This window comes from Physeter macrocephalus, chromosome 7, assembly GCF_002837175.3.
Source record: "Physeter macrocephalus isolate SW-GA chromosome 7, ASM283717v5, whole genome shotgun sequence".
Classification (NCBI taxonomy): Eukaryota; Metazoa; Chordata; class Mammalia; order Artiodactyla; family Physeteridae; genus Physeter; species Physeter macrocephalus.
This window is the reverse complement of record NC_041220.1, coordinates 144,015,268-144,040,580: the sequence shown is the minus strand read 5'-3', so window position 1 is coordinate 144,040,580 and position 25,313 is coordinate 144,015,268. Positions and strand designations below refer to the sequence as shown.

Here is a 25,313-nt window from a genome sequence, read left to right as displayed (position 1 = left end):
TACCAAAAGGGGAAGGAGAAAGAAGAGAAAAGAAAGCTACATGAAACGTTTTCCAAAATGGGAAAGATGTGGAAGCACGGGCAAAACAAAGCTGCCCTCTTATTTCCTCTTCTGGTCAACCCTAAACCGTGGTTCCTGGCAAGCACTGTAAGACAGACAAGAAATTAAAGGCATAAAGCACGGAAAGGAGGAAGTAAAATTTCATTTTACAGATGATCTAATTGTCTACGTAGGAAATTACGGAAGAAAACGTAGGACAGTTTAGCAAGAGCCTGGCTGTAGGATAAGTGTACAGAAGTTATTTTTCTCTACACCATCAATAATTCAAAAATGTAGTTTACGTGAAGACAGCATTTATCACAGCAGCAAGATCTGTGCAGTATCCATGAATAAATCTAGTAGGCGTTGCACAAGACTTCGTGCACAGAAGGCGATGAGACTTCACAGAAGAGCACTGAAGGACCCGGGTCACACAGGTTCTTCGTGTTCATTCAGAGAAGAATTAGTGCCTTTGAGCTCAGTGAATTTTAACAAAGTGAGCACATCCAGGTAACCAGCACCCGGCCAAGGTGTGCATTATCAGCACCCAGAAGCCTACTTCATATGTCCCCAGTCATTACCTGCACCCCCAAAGTAAAGATGATCTTTCACCATACATTAGTTTTGCTTTTTTTTTTTTTGTGGTACGCAGGCCTCTCACTGTTGTGGCCTCTCCCGTTGCGGAGCACAGGCTCCGGACGTGCAGGCTCAGCGGCCGTGGCTCACGGGCCCAGCCGCTCCGCGGCACGTGGGATCTTCCCGGACCGGGACACGAACCCGCGTCCCCTGCATCGGCAGGCGGACTCTCAACCACTGCGCCACCAGGGAAGCCCTGTGTTGGGTTTCTTGACCTGGGGGGGTGGGTACCCAGGCTTTTGCCTTATAGTTTACCTGTACTTGCGTGTTCTGTACACGTGTATGTAAGTATGCGTGACCCAGTCCACAGTTGGCAGTACGGAGGCCTGATGGAAGGTGGTGTCCTGAGTGGAGCCAGGGTGTGGGGAGGACGCAGACCAGGTCGCCTGGGCCCCGTGGAGACCTTGCTTTGGTTCGGGCTGCGGCTCTCCTCTGAGCGGCTTGGAGCAGGGACGTGGTTGGTGCTTCCGAGCGTTCTGGCTGTGGCGTGAAGGGTGGGGACACACACGTGCTGATGCAGAGACAGCGGAGAAGGAGGTGGAAGCTTCCAGAAGGTTGAAAAGGTAACAGCACTAGGACTTGGGGTTGACCAGCTGTGTCCAGGGAAAGAGAGTTTGGATCCTGGGAGACGGTACAGCCCTTCGCCGAGGGGCAGGGTGGCCGGGGGCTTCATCTACCTGGACACAGTCCTCCAGACACACAGCACCGACGCCTGGTTCGGCGATTTAACCATAGCTGAAGCAAAAACACTCCATTTCACCTGCTGCGCGAATGACAACGATACCATCTTCTAGTCTAATCCAAATTCCTGCTACCCACGTTAGTGCTGGAAGGGTGAGAATTTCAGAAATTAGGCAAAAGTAAAGGCTTTTGAAAGAAAATGTTCTTTCCTTCATTTAATACGGAACTCGGCCATCATTGCCTGGGAAGCAGGGGGCAGCACGCAGTTGGTGCTCCAGAGCCAGACGCCATCTTCTAGTCTAATCCAAATTCCTGCTACCCACGTTAGTGCTGGAAGGGTGAGAATTTCAGAAATTAGGCAAAAGTAAAGGCTTTTGAAAGAAAATGTTCTTTCCTTCATTTAATACGGAACTCGGCCATCATTGCCTGGGAAGCAGGGGGCAGCACGCAGTTGGTGGCGAGGCGCCAGACGGCGAGGCGCCAGACGGCGAGGCTGCACTGGCCTTGGAGGCCTGAGGGCATTCCTGTGCGCTCAACCTGCCCCTGAGGGCGGGGCGGGGGCGAGGGGGCGAGGGCAGTGCTGTAACTGTGTCTCATACAAATTCTTGTTTCACATCACACTCACTGTGACCTCGTGGATAAATGAGGGCAGGCTGGTGGCCGTGGGCAGAGCCTGGCTGGGACGGGCAGCTCCCTGAAGAACGAGAGAAAAGGACACAAAGCCCCAGAGATGTCCAGGGTGCTGGCCAGTGTCCTGAAGGTGGGACCCTGTTCCTCCGGCAGCAAGGCGTGGGGAGACGGTGGACACCAGCGGGGTCCCGCACAGTGAGCCCCGTTTGGTGCTGGGCTTCACCGGCTGCATCCTGGGTGTGGGCCTCTTCCTGCCGTGACCGTCGGGCTTCTTCTCTTCGCAGGTTCTGTTTGGATTCCGCTAGGCAGACCCGACAGAGACTGTCCATCAACTGGTCCAATTTCAGCTTGAAAAAAGCCACCTTTGCTGCCCACTGAACGAGGGCCGCCTGGAGAGGGACGCGTGGGCAGTGGGCCGGGCCCGGAGCTGCCGTGCCTGCCCCGGGCTGTGCGGGTGGGCCGCCGCACCCGAGCCCCTCCCGACCGAGAACTTGCTGCTCGACCCGCATTGTTAGCTCGTGTGCGTGTAGTCTGTGAGTGAGCCGCCTTGACCGTAGCTCTGCCGTCGGATCGGAACAGTAGCTCTGCCACCTTTTCCACCGCCGCGGCCTCGGAGGCCTGGGCCGCGGCCGGACGGGTTCGCATCCCCACGTGGCCCGTTGCCTCTGTGTCTCGCCCTGTCCCGCCACCTGTCCTGCCGGGGTGTCGCTGCGCTCAGCTCTCTGTGCCCTGCGTCCCACCCGAGGCGGCCGGGCAGGGCAGGGCTCTCCGTTCTCCTCCACAATCTACTGTTTAAGAGTGTACACGTCGCGCTGTCCGTGTCTGATCCCCCTGACTTGTAGCCAGCTTGTGTAAGATCCCTTGCAGAATGAGAAAGTTCAAAAACAAAACACCCACCCAGTACTCACACCATCAAGTCTGTTAGAGTGTTCGGCTGTATTAACACGGAGGCCTGCCTGGCTACTTTTTTAACATATTGTTAAGTAATATTAAAATCATGTCTTTCTTTTTGAAAGATGGAATACATTAGTACAGCAGGAGGCCTCGTCTGGTTGCTTTGTGATGGGCTGTGGTGGGGAGGGGGCGGGCAAGCTGATGGCTGTGCCCCCGAGGGGACCCCGGGCCCCGGCCCTGGAGCACCTCTAGGGTCGCCGGCGGCGGCAGCTCGCGATTCCTGGTGCCCTCACCGTCCTCCATCCAGCAGGTCACCCAGGCCTTCGCGTGCCCAGGACAGAGCCCAGCCGGGGACTCAGCGCTGTCGGTGGGCCACAGTGGTAAGTGCCAAGAGGACAGCAGGGGTGTGGAGAAGGGGCTGGGGGGGGCCAGCAGAGGGGAGTGGGGAGTGGGCTGGGCTTCCACATGGCCTTATAGGCAGGTGCCCCCACCCAGTCTCGGGGTGGGGGGGGAGGGTGATCTCTGATACAGCAATGAGGAGCTACAGGCATTTAATTGGGTATAAGCTGGCAACGATGTGCTAATGTTGTTTAAAGTGAACAAAAGGAATCCCAGCGTGGTCCCTTTCTTCTGAGCTGTCAGTCTGCAGAAAGCTGGCGCGGAGCTGCCACCTGGTTGCAGCCTAGCTTCCACTCACCCCCTAGAACACTCCACAGCTCCCAGCCTCTGGGTGAAGCTGCCTCTGTGCGCATACAAGGATGTGGCTTGTCCCCGAGGGAAGGGGAGCGGCGAGGGGGCACTTCTGTGTGGAGACGTGCCGGCCTGGCTCTTAGCCTGAGGGGGTGAGCGGGACTGGCCGGCGGGATTACTCTGACGGCTGGACCCACAGGGCCTCCTGGCAGACGGGACGCAGGTAGGAGGAGGAGAGGGGCAAGGAGGACCCCAGGGCTGTGGCCTGAGCGCTGGGAAGGGTGGGCTGCGGTCCCTGGAGGGGACCCGTCTGCAGTGCCCGTCAGGCGCCCGTGAAACGTTCATGAGCCTGTGTAGACGGGAGCAGGGTTCGAGCCCTGGAACCAGGCATCAAGAGCAGGTGAGGACGAGGGCAGCCTGGAGGCCGTGGGGCAGGGAGAGACTGGCCACGTGGCTCTGCTGCTGAGGTGACCTTGGCCGGCGCCCAGGGGAGGCTGGTTTACAGGAGAGCGGGGGAGGGGCAGCAGGCAGGGGGGCCTTGGGGTCAAGAGGCCGGCTCGTTGTTCTGGGTGACGGGGTGATCCAGCAAAGGAAGAAACTTTGAGGCCGGGCCGTGACCGTGCCAGAGGGTGTCCTCGGGAGGGGCAGAGCGCCCCCACGTTCCCCCGGGACCCCAAGCCCAGGGCTGGGCTCATCCCCGCCCCGCGCCCCCCCCTCCCCCCCCCCCCCCCCCCCGGCTGAGGCCGGGCACTGGTGAGAGCACAGGCAGGGCCAGGGAGCAAACCCCGGCCCCAAGCCCAGGGCCGGGCCCACCCCCGCCCCGCGCCCCCCCCTCCCCCCCCCCCCCCCCCCCGGCTGAGGCCGGGCACTGGTGAGAGCACAGGCAGGGCCAGGGAGCAAACCCCGGGACGAGTCCAGGCTGGACGCCCTAGGGGGAGCTGCCCGCTCGGGCCCCGAGACCCGCCTGTGCCCATCCCTGTTCTCCCGGGGAACAGTCTTGAGGCTGTCCGGGAGCCGAGCCACCTGCAGGCCTCCGCTTCCTCGTCTGCCCTGTGGGCCGCGTTGGCCGCTGAGAGCTGCAGGTTCCCCGCTGTGAGGTGAGCCGTGGTGAGGGGAGCCCTGTGTGCCCCAGCACTGACACCCCCGCACCACACGCGGCTCCTGAGGGGCCCCTGCCGCCTCCACACCCCGCTCAGCCCGGCACGTGGGCCTGCCGTCTACACCTGGTTCCGAGTCTGCACGCTTGGCCCCTCAGACCTCCCGGCCTCTCTCCTTGCCGGGAACGCGCTTCCCGAGTTCCCTGGAAATTCCACCCAACCTGCAGGACCCACAACCCTAATGTTCCTTTGGATCACTCCTCAAGGGGGCATGTCAGGAACAAAAGAGGATGGATTCGGGCCCCGGGAGCCTCAGGCCCTAGTCACGGGTTCTGGTGACTTGTTACTGTGGTCTGGGTGTGAGCCAGGTCCCCGCCCCAGTCCGTGCATTGACAGATGGGGACACCAAAGCCCCAGGCGAGCCCCTCAGATTCCCGACGAGGTCACTCCCCGACCTGGGGGTCAGCCTCTGGGGGAGCGTCTTCAGATCACGTTGATAAGTACTCTTACGATGAAATAACAGTAGCTAAAAAAACAGCAACAAGTTCTTTTATTGAAGTTTGCCTACATACTCATGCCATTAAAAAATCAAAATGTTATGGTACCAGAAAGGATTGATACTTCTCAATTTCATTACCATATTTTTTAAAAGGAGAAGAAAAAAAGCCACCGTTCATACTGTTCTACTGTTCTAAACACAAATAAAGCCTCCCAGCCATCACAGAGTGACGGAATGGAAGTGACTTTGTGCTGCTTCATCTTGACAATCGCAGGCGGTCGCTGTCCGTTTTGGATCCACTACTAAACGTTAAGAGTAAACAGCACTGCGGGGTGGGAGACACGACGCACGGAAGGAGATTTCAGACAGCCCTGGACTGTGAAGGACTTACTGTCCGGACAGGTCACGCCGCTGAGCGTGTGGAGCCAGCTGGGTCCTGGGAGCCCCGGCTTGTCTTCGGTGGAGAATGTGGTGTCGTCTGGAGAGTGAGAACCATGTGCCTGGACTGTTAAACTCAGCAGCAGCGTCTGTGGAGGAGGAGTGGCTACAGACACCGTCCTCCTGCTGTTAACAATTGTGAAACCAAGGAAGTTTTTTTAACGGTGTTCTTGGACGTTGGACCAGAGGGCGGGAAACAAGGTGAGCCTCTGAGGGCCCCAGCTTCCAGCCTGGAGGCAGCTCCCAGGCCCCAGCACGGGGAGGAGCCCAGCAGGGCTGCTGAGCAGAGGAAGCAGAGGCCAGCATGTGGGGTGGCTGGAGTGTGTGGGGCAGAGGTGCAGACAGGAGGGCGCTGCACTTAGAGCGCTCCACGGGTCTGCAGAGAATCCCCTCGGATCTACTCATCTGTGCACGTGTGGCGTCACGTTCCAGAAATCCAGGGGAAAAGTTTCCACCAACCAGGGTGGAGAGACCTGGTGATACACGGGTGTTGGCGTGGAGTCCTCAGAAGGGTCTCAGCTCGGCAGTGGGGTTCTGTTACCCTAGTATGGGATCTAAAGCTAAATGCAAGCCTCAGAAGGATCAAACTGATCCTAAGTAACTTAACTGCCTGCTAGAACAAAGTCCAACATTCTTTTAGAAGAAATACAAAACCATCCCACACTGAACAAAGTAAAATTCAAAATGTTGGAATCCAGGCAAAAAATTAGCAGGCCATCCGAAGAAGAAGGAAAATATAAACCATAAATCGGAAGAAATATCAAACAAGCAATGGAAACAGAACCAAAGACGGTGAATTTGCAGGCAAGAACTTTAAAATGACCATTACAAATCTTATGACTGTGCTGAAGGATACAAAGGAAAACATGAACAAGATGGAGAACTGGAAGATGTAAAAAAGATCCAAATCCAAAGGACAAAAGATACAATATCTAAAATGAAAAATACTACAACAGCAGATTAGAAACTCTGGAAGAAAATACCTGTGACCTTGATGGCATATAAATAGAAACTACCAGAAATGAAGTACTGAGAGAAAAGAGACTGGGAAAAAAAATGACCTGTGGGAGGGAACTCCCAGGCAGTCCAGTGGTTAGGACTCCCAAGTTTCCACTGCAGGGGTACGGGTTCGATCCCTGGTCAGGGAACTAAGATCTCGTGTGCCGTGCAGCGCAGCCAAAAAATAAAAAAGACCTGTGGGACCATATCAGGCATTCTAACACACGTAACTGGAGTCCAAGAAGTTGCGGGGGGGAGGGAGTACTCATTTTAAAATCAGTTTGTCATAGAGGCCTACTGGGATTGTGAGTGAGATTGTACTGAGTCTATAGATCAACTTGGGAAGAACTGACATCTTAAAGACTACTGAGTTCCCAGTCTATGAACATGGTATCTTTTCATTTATTTGTGTGCTCTTGAATTTCTCTCAACAGTATTTTGCAGCTCTTATTGTAAAGGTTTTGCACACTTCTGATAATTTTTTTCTAAGCATTTTATGTTTCTGACATTACCTAAGTAGAGTTATGCATTAGTTTCCTGGGGCTCCCATAAAAAAGTGCCACAAACTAGGTGGCTTAGAAATTTATTCTCTCAGTTCTGGAGGATATAAATCCAAGATCCAGGTGCCAGCAGAATTGGTTCCTTCTAGAGGTTGTGAGGAAAAATTTCTCCGTGCCTCACTCCTGGCTTCTGGTGGTCACTGGCAGGCCTTGGTTTTTATACGTGCATCACTGCAATCTCTGCCTCTGTCTTCATACGGTATTCTCACCTGTGTCTGTCTGTCTCTTGTCCTTTTCTTATAAGAACACCAGTCACTGGGTTTGGGGCCCACTCTCATCCAGCAGGACATCACCTGAGATTACACCTGCAAAGACCCTATTTCCAGATGAGGTCACATTCACATATTCTGGGGATTAGGACTTCAACATCTTTTTGGTAAACCTGTCTTTTGGGGGAGACACAGTTCAACCCACAACAGGTTTACAAATTTGCTTTTCAATTATTGCAGATATACAGGAATACAGTAGACGTTTCATATATTGTCTTTGTATCTTGAGATGGTCAGCTTGACTTACTAGTTGTAAACTTTTTTCTTAAGATCCCCTAGGGATTTTCTATATCCACAGTCTGTCATCTGTGAATAGCGATAGTTTTTTTTCTCTTCCAATTTTTCTGTCCTTTTTTCCCTTTTATTGCCTGATTGCACTGGGTATCTCCTGTACAATGTGGAATTGCAGCAATAAGAGTGAACACCTTGGGGCGTCCCTGGCGGCGCAGTGGTTAAGAATCCGCCTGCCAGTGCAGGGGACACGGGTTCAAGCCCTGGTCCGGGAAGATCCCACATGCCACGGAGCAACGAAGCCCGTGTGCCACAACTACTGGGCCTGCGCTCTAGAGCCGGCGAGCCACAACTACTGAAGCCCGCGCGCCGCAACTACTGAAGCCCACACGCCCAGAGCCCGTGCTCCGCAGCAAAGAGTAGTCCCCGCTCGCCGCAACTGGACAAAGCCCGCACGCAGCAACGAGACTCGACGCAGCCAAAAATAAATAAAAATTTTAAAAAGTGAACACCTTGCCTTGATGGGATTCAGCAGGGGCAGCACTCAGTATTTCATCATCACGTAGAAAGTTGGCCATAGGTCTTTTGGACATATACCTTGATCAGATTGAGGAAATCCCTTCTATTCCTAGTTTGTTCAGTGTTATCACGAGTGGGTATTAAATCGTGTCATATGCTTTTTCTGCTTCTGTTGAGATGATCCTGTGGTTTCTCCTCTGGTGAATTATTTTGTGGGTTTTGTTTTTGTTTTATGTCAACCAATCCTGTATTCCTGTAATAAAAATTCCACTTGGTTATAATGTATTATCCATTTTATATTGCTGGATTCAATTTGTTAATATTTTGTTTAGGATTTTTGCCTCTATGTTCATGAGAGAGAGTAGTCTGTCATTTTCTTTCTTGCCTTGTCCTTGGGTTTTGGTGTCATAAAATGAGATGGGGAGACATTCCCACTTTGTTTCCTGAGTGTAAGATTGGTATATCTTTCTTAGATGTTTGGAAGAATTCACAGTGAAGTCATCTGAGACTAATTTTCTTTGTGAAAAGATTTTTAATTACAGATTCAATTTAATGGACATAGAGCTATTCGGGTTTTCTATTATGTCAGTTTTAGTAAGTGGTGTTTCAAGGATTTTATCCATTTCATCTAAGTCGTCAAATTTATCAGCTTTATAAATTGTTCATAGTATATACTCTTTTCAATATCTTAGAGGTCTACAGTGATGCCCACCTTTCATTCCTGATAATTAGCAATTTGTTTTCTATTCTTCATCAGTCATGCTGTGGCTTTATCAGTTTTATTACTATTTAAAAGAACTAACTCTTGGCATTGTTGATTTTTCCCTGCTTTCCATTTCATTGATTCTGCTCTTTTATTATCTCCTTCCATTTTCTTTGGGTTTAATTTGCAGTTCTTTTTATTTTATTTTTAAAATTTTATTATTTGGCTGTGTCGGGTCTTTGTTGTGGCGCGCAGGCTCCAGAGCGTGCGGGCTCAGTAGCTGTGGCGCACGGGCTTAGTTGCCCCACAGCAGGTGGCTGGCATCTTGGCTCCCTGACAAGGGATCGAACCTGCGTCCCCTGCATTAGAAGGTGAATTCTTAACCATTGGACCACCAAGGAAGCCCCTAACTTGCAGTTCTTTTCCTAGCTTCTTGTGATGAGCACTTGGATCACTGAAGTCCAGCCTCTCTTCATTTCTACCATATGCCTTTGGAGCCAATACATTCCCCCTAATCACTGCTTTGGCTGCATTCCATAATTTTTAGCAAGTTATATTTTCATTTTCAACTCAGTTCAAAATACTTTCTAATCTCCATTGTGTTTATTTTTCCCATGGATCATTTAGAACTGTGTTGGGAATTTAGTAGTTATCTTTCTGTTATTGAGTTTTTTAAAATTTCACTGTGGTCGGTGATCATGAATTCAATGATTAGGTTCTTTGGAGTATGTTGTGACTTGACTTATGGTCCACAGACTTGTCCCTTTTGGAAGCATTCCATGTACACCTGAAAAGAATTATAGTTAACTTCCGTTGGGTGTAATTTAGGTTCTACATATGAAATTAGGCCAAGTAGATAGGTTAAATCTTCTGTATCCTTACTTTTTTCCCTGCTTCTGTCAGTTACTGAGAAAGGTATGTTAAAATCTCCAACAATGATTATGCATTTGTCTAGTTCTTTTGCTTTATATTATTAGCTCTACACAAATTTAGGTATATTGTATATTCCTGATAAGTTCACCCTTTTATCATTATGCACTGTTGCTCTTTATTTCTGGTAATATTTGTTGTCTTAAAAGTCCACTGTGTCTGATAATCACTCTCATTTTCTTGGTTAATATTGGCATGGTGTGTCTTATATTCAAAGTGTATCTTTTCTAATGAGCACACAGGTGAGACTTCCATTTTCATCCAGTATGAAAATCACTGTCTTTCAATCAGAGTGTGTGGTCTGTTTATTTTTATTTTTATTAACATCTGTATTGGAATATAATTTTTCTACAATGGTGTGTTAGTTCCTGCCATATAACAAAGTGAATCAGCTATACATATATCCCCATATCTCCTCCCTCTTGCGTCTCCCACCCTCCCTATCCCACCGTCCATTTATTTTTAATGTAATTACGGATACAGTTGGTTAAGTCTACCATCTTCCAGCTGCTTTCTCTTTGTCTCGTCTCTCCTTTATCCTTTTGGCTCTCCTAACTTGTCTTGCTTTGGATTAATAAAAACATTATTTTTCTGTTCTATTAACTTTCTAATTAGATATTTTCATTACTACTTTAGTGGTTACCCTAGAGATTATGTTTCCTTAGTTCATTAGTCCACCACAAATCAACACAAAAACCTTACACTTGTGTAAGTTCATTAAACACTCCCGTCCCTCACCTAGAAAGTTCTTGTGGTCACGTTTGCATGTTTTAAAACCCTCAAGACATTGTTTTTTGTTTTGGGGAGGTTTTTGCTGCGTTGGGTCTTTGTTGATGCGCGCAGGCTTTCTCTAGTTGAGGTGAGCGGGGGCCGCTCTTGGTTGCGGTGCGCGGGCTTCTCATTGCGGTGTCTTCTCTTGTTGCGGAGCACAGGCTCTAGGCGCACGGGCTTCAGTAGTTGTGGCACGCAGACTCAGTAATTGTGGTTCATGGGCTCTAGAGCGCAGGCTCAGTAGTTGTGGCGCACAGGCTTAGTTGCTCCACAGCATGTGGGATCTTCCCAGACCAGGGCTTGAACCCATGTCCCCTGCATTGGCAGGCAGATTCTTAACCACTGCGCCACCAGGGAATTCCCGACATTATTGTTTTAAACAGTCAATATTCATTCAAATCTACCCATTCCCATGCTCTTTTTAAAAAAAATATTTATTTATTTATTTGGTTGCACCGAGTCTTAGTCACGGGCTCCTTAGTTGCGGCACGTGGGCTCCTTGGTTGTGGCATGCGAACTCTTACTAGTTTCAGCATGCATGTGGGATCTAGTTCCCTGACCAGAGATCAAACCCGGGCCCCCTACGCTGGAAGCGCAGTCTTAATCACCGCACCAGCAGGGAAGTCCCCATTCCCATGTTCTTCATTCCCTTCTATGTTTGTTTTTATCCAGAATCATTTCCCTCTAGCCTGAGTAATTTCCATAGTATACTTTTTTCTTGTCGTACAATCTGCTGGATATAAATTTTTGTTAGCTTGTATTTGTGTGATTATATCTTTGTGTGTGTGTGAATACATCTTCATTATGCCTTTTTTTCCATATGTCTAGTATTTTTTACTGTATATTGGACTGTGGTTGGTTAATATAGTACAAGGTCCTGGCTCTGAAGAAAGCCGGATTTTGTTCCAACAGGCCAGTGAGTTACTGGTTGGCTGCCTGGAAGAGCAGGGCTGTTTTGTTTTGGCCCTAAGATGTCAACTTTACTCCTAAAATGTGGCCCTTCGAGGGTTTCAAAGGAAAACCAAGGTTTTCCAGCCCCTCTAACCCCAAGGGACTCAACTTCAGAACTGCCGCCCTACGGTGGACAGCCGCTGGGAGCTCTGCTCAGCACACCCTGCCTTCTAGCCGCTGTTCCTGCCCCAGGATTCTTGGAGTCCTACGCTAAGCTTGCACAGCTCAGGGGTCAGCCAAGGATTTGAGGGCTCCCCCTCTTCTGCAGCTCCCTTCTCTCCGGAGGTCCCCATCTATTTCCAAACTCCTCCAACTCCTCAGGACAGTGAGACAGAGGCTTCCTGTGATGTTCTAGCACTCACGCCGCACAGACGACTGATCCCTTCCAGGCGGGCTCCTGGAAAGTGGAGTGCACGGGGATCCTACAGAGGAGTTGACGCCTGAACTACAACTGGAGGAGGACTGACTTAGCCAGCGGAGAGGGTGAGTGAGTGTTCCAGGCAGGGGGGACAGCACATGCACCCAATGCTGGCCCTTCACCGTGCCGGCAGCTCCTCCACACGTTGGGAGGTAGAACGTGGGCTCAGGAGCCAGATGGCCTGGGTTTACATCCTAGCTTTGTCCCCTGCTACTGTGACCTTGGGCAAGTGACCTTACCCCTCTGTGCCTCACCTCCCACACCTGTGTTGAGGACGACTGACAGAAGTACTTACCTCCTGCGACTGTTCTGAGGGTTCACTTGAGTCACACAGCCCTGACCCCGCCAGGACTACGCACGCAGTCCTTGCCCTGCAAGCCTCTCACTTGCCTTCGCCAGGCAAGTTCCTGCCGCCTCACGCCCAGCCCTTCACATCCTGGCTGGAGCTGAAACAGGCCGACGGCCGAGTGCTGGGCAGGCTGGACTCCCGCTGCCCCCCCCCCCCACCTCGGGATGCCCTAACAAACAAACAAACAGGTGACAGACAAACAAACAGTAAGAAAGTGTGTTTCTCCTCCCCGGCTGGTGTAACTCGGGCCCAGATGGTCCCTGCACCCCAGCCCCCAGGCGCACACTCTCAGAGCAGTCGCCGTAGCAAGTGCATTTATTACAAAAATAAGTAATGTGACATAAACACGTTTAAGTTCCAGATATGCAGCACACACTCTTGCAGTGCAGCCTTATTTCAGCGCAGGCACAGTGCTCGGCTGTGCACGCCTCCCGGTGGGCATGGGCGCACCTCCCACGGGCAGCCACCTCGTTCCAGTGAGCTGCAGCGTCCCCAGGTGCGGCTGGGGCAGGGCTGTCCTGTGGGCCCGGGAGAACCCCACGCCGCGTCTCGCACGGCCTCGGCCTGACAGCATCGGACGTCAAACTCCACACCAGAGGCAAGGCTGCGCCCTCCTGGGCACGACTGCTGCCAACCCCACCTCAACCTCCAGCCCCACCGGAAGTGCCCCCTGACCCAAGGGGGACCAAGGGGAAGGCTCAGGAGCACCCCAGCCTGTTCTGGGGGCCCCGCATCGCGATGCTGAGTGCTGGGAGCGCCCGCCCACGCCCCCGGGCCGGGCGGCCCAGCACGGACTCACTGGCAGCACTCGGCCACGTGCCGGAAGAGCTCCTCCCCCTGTTCGTCGCTGAAGCACTGCAGGCAGTGAGGGCACTGAAGGTCCCCCTGGCCTCTCTGGGTTGCTCCGGGGCTCCCGCCCTCCGCGGGGAGTTCTGGCCGCTGGGATCCCCTCCCAGGCCTCCAGCCACCGGGTGCCACAAGCTCCGAAGCGTCAATCTCTAAGTACCCGGCAGTTTTGCCCCCAGTGTGAATCCGGCAAGAGCCTGGCTCTCGAGGATCCTGGAAAAAAGGCAGAGGGTCAGCTTACGAGGCTGCAGCAACTAGAGACACACCTGTCGCGCAGCGGGACTTGCGACTGCGCTCTGCCTGGTGCTGGGGCCCAAATGGAGACGCGCTCCGCGAACTACCTCCTGCCTGTGCTCAGAGGAACAGGCCCGAGCAGGGGGGCCGCTCCCCTCCCCCGACCCCCGCCGCGGCCCCAGCAGACTCGCCCCACGCGCCGCCCTGCAGAGAGGGAGCCTGGCAAACCGCGTCCCTCCTGGGTGGGCGGGGGGTCTCTGGAGGAGTGCCCGTGGCACGGCCGACACGCTCGCCCCCGACGTCAGCCCCGAGGCGCCGTGACCCCGGTGCCCATGCTGCCCAGGCGGCGGGACCCTGGCTCCTGGCCCACAGGCCGCAGCTGAAGGGGCTCAGAGGCCACTCCGTGCACAGGCCCCGGGCCTCGGCAGGCCGGGCCACCCTTCTGTCCACCAGTGGGGTCCACAGCCACGCAGGGTGGGGCACTGAGGGTGGCTCCCGCCCCCCCGAGGCCAACCACGAAGGGCGGTTCCGGGGTCAGCTCGGCATCCCCACCCCACCAGGGCGCTAGCCCCCCAGGACGATGTGTATCGGGTGCTCTGGGCGGACCCAGGGAGGAGCAGGGAAGAGGCGTGTGGGCGCCCCGGGTCCTGCAGTGAGAAACCATCAGTTCCCACCCAGGCCAGGCCTCCCAAGAAGCACCCCCTGTGGCGGGGCAGCACGGAGCCCAGAGTGAGCTGCGGGGCCTGCCCGCCTGCACGGCCCGTCTCCGTGCACGGGGGCTGTGAGCTGGGGGGCGCCAGCAGACGCCTGGAGCCTCAGCGGCTGCGTGTGTGTGACAGGGTGACCAGGGTACCTGACGCACGGCGAGGAGGGGACACGTGTGCACGAAGCTCCCAGCAGGGAGCCCGAGGCCCAGGACGTGCCCTCTGGGTGCAAGACAGGCCCGACAGCCACCCCTGAAGTCACATGCCGCCACGCCAACGTCCTCTACAGACACAGTACGACCGGGAGGTTTTCTGCCACCAGGCCCCAGGCACCGGACACGGTGGCTCTGCCCGGAGCACAGAATCAGGGTCTCGGCAGACACAGAAGGGCTTGAAACCGATGAAAGGAACACGAAGAAAACGCCCAGCCTGGACCGGAGGAGATGGGCCTCCGTTCTACCTGTTTCCAGGGTACCTGGTGCTGCAGCAAGGCCACCCGTTCCTCCAACTCCTGGATCCGACTCTGAGCCCGCTCCCGGTCGACCCTCTCGGACGTGAAGTCGTCCTTGTACACGAGGATCTGTGAGGAGACAAGACACTCGGCCGTCAGACGGCAGCGCCGCTTCTGCTCAGACCGACAAAGCCCCCCAGCGCCTCCCAGCGCCTCCCAGCGCCCGGCCCCGGGGCGGGGGGGCACCTGCTGCTCCAGCATCTGCACCCGCTCCAGCGCGGCGTCCCGGGCCCTCCTCGCGGCCGCCAGCTCCCGCCTCGCTTCTGCACAGTCGTTGATTTTCTCCTCCAACTGTGCATTGAGCCGGGAGATCTCCTTCCTCATCAGCTGGGGCGGGGAGGGCCTCTCCGGCTCAAGGGGGGCCTGCAGCCCCCTCAGCTGTGCGTGGAGCCCCCTCACGTACTCGTCCCTGCTGGCGTCATAGCGCTGCCACTTGGCATTGAGGTCTTCCACCTGAGGAGGCCGGAATGCTCACGGTGATGGCGGCTGAGAACCTGCTCTCAAGCCAACCTGAACCGTGAAGCTATTCACTAGCAACAAGGAGCAGAGTGAGTTTCCCCTTAAATGAAAGTTGCCTCAGGGGGCTTCCCTGGTGGCGCAGTGGTTAAGGATCCGCCTGCCAACGCAGGGCACAAGGGTTTGAGCCCTGGTCCGGGAAGATCCCACATGCTGCGGAGCAACCAAGCCCGTGCGCCACAACTACTGAGCCTGCGCTCTAGAGCCTGCGAGCCACTGTTGAGCCCGCGTGCCACAACTACTGAACCCACATGCCACAACTACTGAAGCCCGCGCATGAGCCTGCGCTCTAGAGCCTGCGAGCCACTGTTGAGCCCGTGTGCCACAACTACTGAACCCACATGCCACAACTACTGAAGCCCACGCACCTAGAGCCCGTGCTCCACAACAAGAGAAGCCACAGCAATGAGAAGCCCGCGCGCTGCAACGAAGACCCAACGCAGCCAAAAATACATTAATTAATTAATTAATTTTTTAAAAATAAATAAATAAAAGGAATGAAGGCCAAAAAAAAAAGTTGTCTCAGTTTGCCCTGTGCAAGGGGACACTAGGACGTCACAACGATGGCCACAAACAACGGCCGTAGACAGAAGCAGACTTGCTACCATTTCCCACCGTAAAAGCTGTACTTGATAGTAATTCTTGTACCTCGTTTATTCACATGTGAATTAACCTGGGGGCCGGAGAATGACAAGCGTGTTCTACACATCCTTTTAGGCAAATATGTCGGGCCTATAGGGACTGCGTGTATCAGCCGAAGTGGCCTGAGGGCAGGGGCAACCCCTGGGCACAGCCGAGGAGAGTACCTTCATCTGCGGGCCATGAGGGGAAAGTTCTTCCCGAGTGACGTCTTAACAGACACTCACGTGAGTCACCTTCTGCTTCAACAGTCGATTCTCCTCCCGTAACTTCTCAACAACCGCGTGGACAGAGCCATCCCCATCTGCACGCGCTGGCTGCATAAAAAAGGGACCGAGAGCAGACACCGTGTCACCGAACATGACTGTCGTGTGCGGCAAGAGGGTAGAAGCCACACCTGCAGACTGAGGTCGCAGATGGTCACTGCAGCCCGCACTGCGGCAGGAGGGACGGAGACAGGAAAGGACGTGCCCCTTCCCGAAGGTGGGGGACGGGTGGTCCCCGCCCCGCCCAAGCCCACCCCACGCTGGGGCCAAGCCTCGCACAATCTTCCCATGCCTGAGACTTTCCATCATCACAGGAGTCAGGAGGGCAGGAAGCTTAATCTCTCCGTCCACCAGAGAACCTTCCAGCCCAGGGCCACAGGGCCGCCAGAAGCAGGCCCGGCCAGGGACCCGGCTTCCTCCCTCTGAGCCCGCCATACTGTCACGTCACATCACGCAAGCAGGGTTAACCTCGGTGATTCTGTACACGGCAGTCCACCCGTGCCTCACTCGGGGTCTCGGAAGTCACGCCTGGAAACCCACGTGCCAAACCCGCCCTAACGGCGGTGGGCAGAGCTAGCCGGAAAGCCCATCTGGGTCCTAGAAGTTCAGTGCATCTGACAGGACAGTGGGCTGTATGCCGGTGCCGTTATTTTTGAGAATCCCCCTCGAATGACAAAGGAACTACATGTCCTAACCCAGCGGGCACCGGGAAACCCCGGTGACTCAGCCGAGTCCGGGGCTGAGAAGTGACGCCGCCCGATGTAGAACCTGTTAAGAGCCCCGGCCCCACCCCTGCCCAGCCCAAACAGGACTTGCGGCTGTGTTCAAATCCCCAGAGGGCAATGACACAGTGACTCAAAATCAGACGAGAACCCAGCCTGCCCCCAGAGGGCGCTGTGGTGTCTGAAACACGCCTGTGTGCTTTCCTGAGGCTCCCTTCTCGTGGACTCCACCTGCGGAGACGGGCAGTTCTCAGACCGGTTCTCAGACCGAGGTTCTCCCCAGCAGGCTTCCCGGTGGAGCTGCTGCTAAGGGGCTGGAGGGCCTGTCCCCGCCTCCCCCGCGTTTCTGAGTCAGCCTGGTTGCAGCCTCAGAGATTCAGAGAACTGCCTGGAAAAGACCCCACGAGAGTAACCTGGGCTGGGCGGGGCAGGGTGTGCACTGCGTGCTGGGAGCGGGTGCAGTCAGACAAGCAGGGAGGGCGGCCTCGGCCCCGTGCTCCCAACACCCCAGCCGGGAGCCCCCTGATCTCCCAGGTAGGGAATTCCGGATGCTGAAACCCACGCTGTCCCCTCCCCGACCAGACCGCGCACACAGCCACAGCCCAGCTCCACGCAGTCCTGGAGGCCCCCGGCCCCCGCCCCCTGCCCGGCTCCCTCCCTGGCCAGGGGTCACAGCGCCAGGTACACAGAAGGGCTCCGTGTCCTCCCTTCACTGACGCGGGAGGGCCCCGGCGAGGCCAGCCCTGCTCAGACACGTGGAGCCCTCCCCCGCCCCGGCCCACCCACCCGACTCCTCGTGGTATTTGGGGCCTGGCCCTGCACCTGCGGCCCCTGGAGGCTCTGCCCCTCGCCTGCCTGCACGTGTGCCAGCACCTGCTCAGGACACCCCTCCCGCCCCTGCTCTGCCTGCTTCGTCCTCAGCGAAGGCTGATGAGACCACAGTGCCATCTCCCCACGGGGACCAGGGTCAGCTGCAGGCCTGGGGGTGGCAGCTGGTGACGCAGGCCACCTGCTTCCCTGTCACGTTCTGCACCTTCCACCGTGCTAGAAGAAATCCCCGGATGGGCGGGCTTTGCTGCAACCTCACTGTGGAGAGCAGGGGGGCCCTGGGCGCCCGACCTCCATGACGGCTGAGGGATCCTGAGGCGCGAGACGCGGCCTCCTGCTGCACCTTGGTCCTCATCGTGGTGTGCTGACACCACGGCCTACCTCAGGGCTCCTCTCCCCCGCGTCCCCCTGTGCGTGCTGGCGTTCATCCAGACACTTGGCCAGATGCTGGCACATGTGGGCGGTGGCGGCCAGAGTCCTCCGCAGCTGATGGGTCTCGTCGGCCAAGGAGCGGCACAGAATGTCGCTGGCGGCCCGGGCCCGCCCCTTCTGTGCCGCGCTTCTCCTCAGCAGGGCCACTTCCTTCTCCTGTTCCAGGTCCGGCTGGCTCATCAGCTTCTGCGTCTCCCTCTCTTTTTCTTCTAGCTGCTCGGAAAGTCTCTCGATTTCCTAAGGGGGAGATTTAAAAGCACAGTTGATCTGACTAAAAGAAGCAATATCAGGAATAAACATTCACAGAGCAAAGAAAGTCCGGCACAGACACCCGTCAGTGGGTAACAAACGCGCTCGTTTGGAGGTTGGCTTCTGAACAAATAATTAACTTTGGAGTTTTCAGCCCATAAAGTTCTATCTGAAACTTCATCTAAAATTCTGTTTTCATGAGCAAATTCATAATGCTAGATTTTACATCATCAAATTACTAAGTGAGGCAATTCCAAATACTTCTTGATGGGAAGGGTAGAAACTCCACTGCGGGGGGTAGCCCCCCAAAAGATATGCCCACGCCCTAACCCCCGATACTTGGGAAGGTGACTTTACTTAGAAATAGGGTCTCTGAAGATGCAATTAGCTAAGATGAAGTCATACTGGATTAGAATGGACCCTAATCCAATGACTAGTGTCCTCATAAGAAAAAGGAAACATGGACACAGGTACAGAAGGCCACATGTCGACAGAGGCAGAGACTGGAGTGATGTGTCCACAAGCCAAAGAACAGCAGGGATGCCGACAGCCACCAGAAGCTGAAAGAGAAAAAGAAGGGCGCTCCCCCAGAGCTGCGGAGGGAGCACGTCTGCCAGCGACACCCTGACTTGGGGCTTCTGGCCTCTGGAACAGCGGAAGATGAAGCATCTGTTGGTGTAAACCTCCCAGTTTATGGTACTTTGTTACAGGAGTTCTAGGAAACTAATATACCCAGCCCCAATTAATTTTTTTTAAAAAGTCCTTAAAATTACAATTTACTACAAACCCAGCCTTAGTTTTGTGCTTTCCCATTTTCAAAGTAATCTCCAGCATAAACAGTACATAAGGGAGGTGAAGCAGGATGAACCAGTCCATCCTACAAATGAAGAAACAGCTTCAGAAGAGTCAGGGTTGAGCCTGAGCTCCAGGTGAGGAAGCGGCAGAAGGATCTGGGCTCCACTCGGGGAAGCGCCCAAGCTCACCGCCTGCGTGCTCGCGAGGAGGGCTGGACACCGGGAACCTCTTACCACACTGGAACGGAACACAGGGCCAGTGTTACTAACGGAACCCTGAATTACTACTCTCTTAACTGCTTTAAAACAAAAACATGTGCGTGGCTATAAAAAATTCAAACATACAGAAGGAAATCAAGTGAAAACTTAAATTCCTTTCTCCCACCAGCTCCTCTGCCTCCAGCTTCACTCTCCAGAGGCAACTACTCACTATTTGGGCACGGACCTTTCCGGAGTGTTTATAAGCATCTATAACACATGTATTTTTACACAAACGGATGCCACAACGCTGTTCGGCACCTTTGCTTCTTTTCCTCCTTAGCAACATACCTTACTCCACAGCAGCACAGAACCTGCCTGGTTCTTTTCAACCACAGCCTGGAGCTTCACGACAGATTCCAGATTTACTGAACACACACCTCCAGCTGGCAGACATGTGGCTGCTTCCTTGTGCCCTTATGCAAATACAGCCAGGGGATAAACGCCCAGAAGTCACATGGCTGGGATTGTTTTTTGTTTTTTAAAAAAATTTATTTATTTAATTTATTATTTTTATTTTTGGCTGCGTTGGGTCTTCGTTGCTGTGCACGGGCCTTCTCTAGTTGCGGCGAGCGGGGGCTGCTCTTCGTTGCGTCGCGTGGGTTTCTCATTGCGGTGGCTTCTCTTGTTGTGGAGCACAGGGTCTAGGCGCATGGGCTTCAGTGGTTGCGGCACGTGGGCTTCAGTAGTAGTGGTGCACGGGCTTAGTTGCTCCACGACATGTGGGATCTTCCCGGACCAGGGATCGAACCCAAATCCCCTGCCTTGGCAGACGGATTCTCAACCACTGCGCCACCAGGGAAGCCCAACTGGGACTGTTTTTAAGACTGGGGTTAAGAAATAATTGGTGGGATGGACCTAGAGATTATCATACTAAATAAAGTCAGAAAGAGAAAGACAAATACCGTATCATATCACTTTATATGTGGAATCTAAAATATGGCACAAATGAACTTATCTACGAAACAGAAACAGACCCACAGACGTAGAGAGCAGACTTGTGGTGGCCAAGGGGGAGGGATGGATTGGGAGTTGGGGATTAGCGGGTGCACATTATTATATAGAGAATGGGTAAACAACCAGGTCCTACTGTATAGCACAGGGAACTATATTCAGTATCCTGTGATAAACCATAATGAAAGAGAATACAAAAAAGTATGTATATATGTACGTGTGTGTGTGTCACTGAATCACTTTGCTATATAGTAGAGATTAATGCAACATTGTAAATCAACTATACCTCAACAAAATAAATTAATGAAACAAAAAAATAATTGGTGGAACTCAGGAACACAGCCAGTCTCTGGACCCCAGCCTGGCTCCCTGGGCCCACACCCACATCCGCGAGGCAAGGGCCGCTCCCCACGCTCCTGCACCCAGACACCCCATGCGTCTGTGGTAACCAATCCATGGGTGAGCCCAGCATGTGACCGAACCACTCCAACCAGGTGACCCAGACACATTCTGGAAACCTCGCCCTCTCTCAGGAAATTTTTTTTTTTTTTTTGGCCGCACTGCGTGGGGCTCCCTGGGCCCACACCCACATCCGCGAGGCAAGGGCCGCTCCCCACGCTCCTGCACCCAGACACCCCATGCGTCTGTGGTAACCAATCCATGGGTGAGCCCAGCATGTGACCGAACCACTCCAACCAGGTGACCCAGACACATTCTGGAAACCTCGCCCTCTCTCAGGAAATTTTTTTTTTTTTTTTTGGCCGCACTGCGTGGCTTGCGGGATCTTAGTTCCCCGACCAGGGATCGAACCCAGGCCCCTGGCAGTGAAAGCACCGGGTCCTAACCACTGGACGCCCACCAGGGAATTCCCTCAGGGAATTTTTAAGAGTCCTCTCCTTCCCATTTTCCTTGGACTTCGCTCTAGAAATGAACAGAAAGAGAGGAGAGAAGAAAAACTGCAGTTAGAATGACCGGTTTGGTTCTCTTAGCAAAGGCCTAGAGGAAGAGGCTCTTCTAGACCTGCACGTCACAACAAGGACTCAAAACAGGAAAGAGCAGAGGCCTGGCAGATGGCGAGGCAGACCGTGAGGGCGGCGGGGGGCATGAGGAGGTCAGGCCCTGGCAAATGGGAGACGCCCACCGCCAAGTGCAGAAGCAGCAGCAGGACCGGTGGCGACGGGTGCGACACGTCACTGGGAACGAGCCCGCCAACTGGGACCTCCGCCCCAGGGCGTCACGCCATCACACCTCCCTGGCCTCGACTCACAGACGTCACGATCTCAGGGGTGCCAGTCAAGCCAGGTGAGATCCACGCTTGGAAGGTCATTACTTTCATTTTTCCACCTTTTGGCCCCAGCGACCTCACCCCTGAACCAAAGGAGGAGAAGAGGCCTCTCTGCAAGCTGGCCGCTCGGCATCCTTACCGCCTCCCAGCAGACGGCCCTTCAGCACCAGGCTGCACCTGCAGGACTGGGAAGGGGGCGCTGGGGGCCACCACGCATGTCCTTTTGAGCCTGTCCACATAGCTGGGGCTGCCGGCTGGTGCCAAGTCACTTGGTCTGGGCGAAGCCACGTCCAGACAGTGCGACGGGGCATTTACACAGCTGAGAACCAACTACAGCCTTCTTGGCATAAAATACTGTAAACAGGAAAAAGAACACCAAACCCCAACGAAAGCTCAGGCTCTCACTGCTGATTGTTTCCTGGCCTTGGATTTATTTGTTCTCTTTAAAAACTGGCCGCTTTTGAAGGCAGTGCCAGCTGGTCAAGGCCCCTGTCCCACGTCCTCACTGTGGAAAACGCAGCAGGAGCCCCTCCCTCCACCGTGTCACAGATGCCAGGCCCGCCGCGGCCCACCCATTGCCTGGACTCGTCTTCCCCTGCCAACATCATAGCTCTGGGGTGGCCTCGTCACTGCTGGTGGGATAGACATGCCACACTCCCCCGAGCTGGACCTAGTCGCCCTCCACAGTGGCTCAGAAGTGTACCTGGAGTAGACATGGATGGTAAAGAGAGACCTGCCCTGAGAGTGGATTTTCATTACATTTTAGAGTTATTCAAATCAAAAGCTGTGATTTCAGCAGCGCAACAGAGAAACGTCTCTATCCTTGTCTTTATCTGATACTAAAGTGTATTCAGAGTAAATACATGTTATGCATATAAAAGAAGTATCAATATATATACAAATACGTACAACACAAACATAGAGTGTCTGTAATACCCGTGAAGGCTGGTCTCCCAAGGAATCATACAGTTCCCAGACTTCTAAGTCCCTACAATAACCGCATTGACAGCAGCAGCAGCAAATGCACCAACCATGCAGTCTCCACACATCCTACAAGACAGCTGCTATCATGTCTCCCATTCCACAGATGGGCAAACTGAGGCTCACGGGATCCAGGTGGCTGCTGGAGTGCCCAGGTAAGGAGGCAGTGGCACCCCAGCCTCGACACCTCCACCTACCACAGCTCCCTCGCACCCTCTGAGGCTGGGGGACTTCAAGCAACACCTGATTTCCGAGCATCTTTCCTTGCTGGTCAAACAGAGGCAGTAAGAGAAACAACGGGGCAGAAGGTCCCCAGGCTTCGGGGGCTCATGGAACTTCCCAAGGACACACTCTCTCTCATCGCCAAACCGCAGCCCTGGGTCCAGCCCAACCCCATGAGGATCCCCAGTAAATGTCTGAGAAGACCGGGGGTACGATGGCCAGGACCTGGGCCCTTTTCTCAACCTGTTTACAACACAGAGACTGAAAACCACAAACACGCAGCTGACTCCGGTGGTGAGATTACTTGACTCGGAAGGACTCACAGACCCTTACTGTCTGTCTTAAAAATCTTCTTTCAAACACCAGTTTAGAAATGATCCGGCTCTTGTGGAGATTTGCTGGGTGACAACATATACCATACTTGGGGCTGGCTTTTCCCCTCACCGCTGGGAAGCTGCCAGAGCTAGAGAAACAAAGGCAAGACCGCCGGGAGGCGGTGCACTGCACTGTAGGGCGACCCACCCCCGAAAAGGGCTGCCTGACCTGCCCTCCCCACCGCAGTGTGAGAGGCCCCAGGACCCGTGGAGCCCCAGGTTTTGGGCACTCGTTGCTTGCTCTGAAGTTGGAGAGACACGTAATGGCTCATCTGGCTAAGTGCCCTTGTCCAATCAGTGACAGTTCTTAGGACACAGAACATAGACCACTGTTGTCAAAGAGCAAGGCCTGTCCTAGAATGCCGGCGTTACACACACAGACGTGACGCAGAGAAGTCAGCAAATGGCCAGTGACCCCTGGGAGACCCTGTCACTGGGACCTAAAATCCCACGGCTCCATTCTCAGGACACAAAAGCGTGAGGAATTCTATTAATAGTCTTGTGGATCAACCTTAAAAATAAGGGGCGTAGCCTCGTGGCCTTCGTCCCTTTATTAGTCTGCTCGGGCTGCCATAACAAAGTCCACAAACTAGGTAACTTAAAACAACAGAAATGTATCCTCTCACAGGCTAGAGGTCCAAAATCCAGATTCAGCAGGCCATGTGCCTTCCGGGGACTCTAGGGAAGAATGCTTCCTCGTCTCTTCCAGCTTCTGCGGGTTGCTGGTAACCCTCGGCTTGTAGATGCCTCACTCCAATCTCTGCCCCCATCTTCACATGGCTGTCTTATAAGGACACCAGTCACTGCGTTAGGGTCCACCCTAGGCCAGTATGACTTCATTTCAATTTATTAACCCTGCAAAGACCCTACTTCCAAATAAGGTCATAATCACAGGTTCCAGGTGGAAAGGAATTTGGGGGAGACACTATCCAGCCCAGCATAGTCCCCTTCTCTCTCCTTCCTGGGCAGCCCTCAGTGGCTGGCCATGTGCAGACTGCAGCCCAGCCCATGGTTACCTTGTAACCAGCAGCTGAAGGGGGAGTGAGATAACAGGAGCAAGCAGGGAATTTAAGAAAAGTCAGTTCACTGGGCCTTCACCACAAGTGCCAAGCACTGAAGATGTACCAGGGGAGGCACTGATGAGGACGCAGCACACCTCCTCCCCACTGGAAGAGTGCAGGGGGGAGCAGGCAAACAGGTTCGGACAAAAACGAGCACGGCCTGGAAGGTTCTGGGAGCACCGGGAATCTTCTCCTCACCTGAAAAACAGCGCACTGGCAGACATCCCTCTAGTGTGACTATTTTGGATCTCAAGTCCTAAAGACTTGCAACTTCCATATGAGCACTTGGACAGTAAATTGAGGTTAATTTCAGTCAATTTTAGCTCTTCCTACAGTAGCAGCTACCCATCCCACCCCTAGCCATGCCACTGGAGGCCGTACACCTGTTTCTGGAACAGCCTACACACAGCTTGCAGGAGACAAGGTGGGCAAAAAAGACCCTGTCCTCCAAATACTGGGCATCTGTGCTCTGACCGCTGCTTCCTGCTTCTGATCACAGAGGTGCAGCCAAACAGGCAGGTGTCCATTGTTGCACCTCCCCCATTGCTATAGGACCATCCCCCTCCAGCTGAAGTGCTACGGGATTTAAAGGGCCAGTGCCCTTTCCTTTCCCTTTTAATTTTTCTTTTTCTGCTTTAGGGAGCCAGACATTAAAGACTAGGATATTCAAAAGCAACTACATAAAAGGGGAAAACTTGAAAGTGACCACACATTCCCAGTTACAGGCTGAGAAAACATTAATTTATGCCTCAGGCTGATCCTTGGTACAGAGACAATCTACAACAACCAAAGAAAAACAAAAACAGCAAATCCTAGGCAAGGAGAGTAATCTGATTTCCAGAGATACCACATTATTAGATCCAAATGTCCAGTTTTAAACAAACAACAACAAAAAAAGCACAAGGCACTCAAAGACACAGGAAAATATGGCCCATTCAAAGGAAAAAATAAATCAACAGAAGCTGTCCCTGAAAAAGACCTGATGGTGGATCTTCTAGACAAGGACTCTAAAACAACCATGTTAAAGATGCTCAAAAAACTAAAAGAGGGCTTCCCTGGTGGCGCAGTGGTTGGGAGTCCGCCTGCCGATGCAGGGGAACCGGGTTCGCGCCCCGGTCCGGGAGGATCCCGCG

At 53.8% G+C, this 25,313-nt stretch overlaps 2 protein-coding genes across 5 annotated transcripts in view; one reads left to right on the top strand and one right to left on the bottom strand.

Moving 5' to 3' along the window:
- Positions 1-2,992, top strand: part of FAM193A (family with sequence similarity 193 member A) — a 182,061-nt gene extending 179,069 nt beyond the window's left edge. For all 4 annotated transcript variants that reach the window (XM_028492429.2, XM_007105073.4, XM_028492427.2 and 1 more), the window contains exon 21: positions 2,271-2,992. In XM_028492429.2, coding sequence (XP_028348230.1) covers positions 2,271-2,364 — 94 coding nt within the window. In that variant the 3' untranslated portion in view covers positions 2,365-2,992. The remainder of the gene's footprint in view (positions 1-2,270) is intronic.
- A 1,509-nt stretch (positions 2,993-4,501) lies between these two features.
- The window catches only part of TNIP2 (TNFAIP3 interacting protein 2), a 35,207-nt gene continuing 14,395 nt past the window's right edge, over positions 4,502-25,313 (bottom strand). Inside the window, exons 2-6 of the mRNA XM_028492434.2 lie at positions 17,952-18,239; positions 15,982-16,071; positions 14,786-15,052; positions 14,564-14,668; positions 4,502-13,363 (exon numbers count right to left, since the gene is read on the bottom strand). Coding sequence (XP_028348235.1) covers positions 13,100-13,363; positions 14,564-14,668; positions 14,786-15,052; positions 15,982-16,071; positions 17,952-18,239 — 1,014 coding nt within the window. The 3' untranslated portion in view covers positions 4,502-13,099. The remainder of the gene's footprint in view (positions 13,364-14,563; positions 14,669-14,785; positions 15,053-15,981; positions 16,072-17,951; positions 18,240-25,313) is intronic.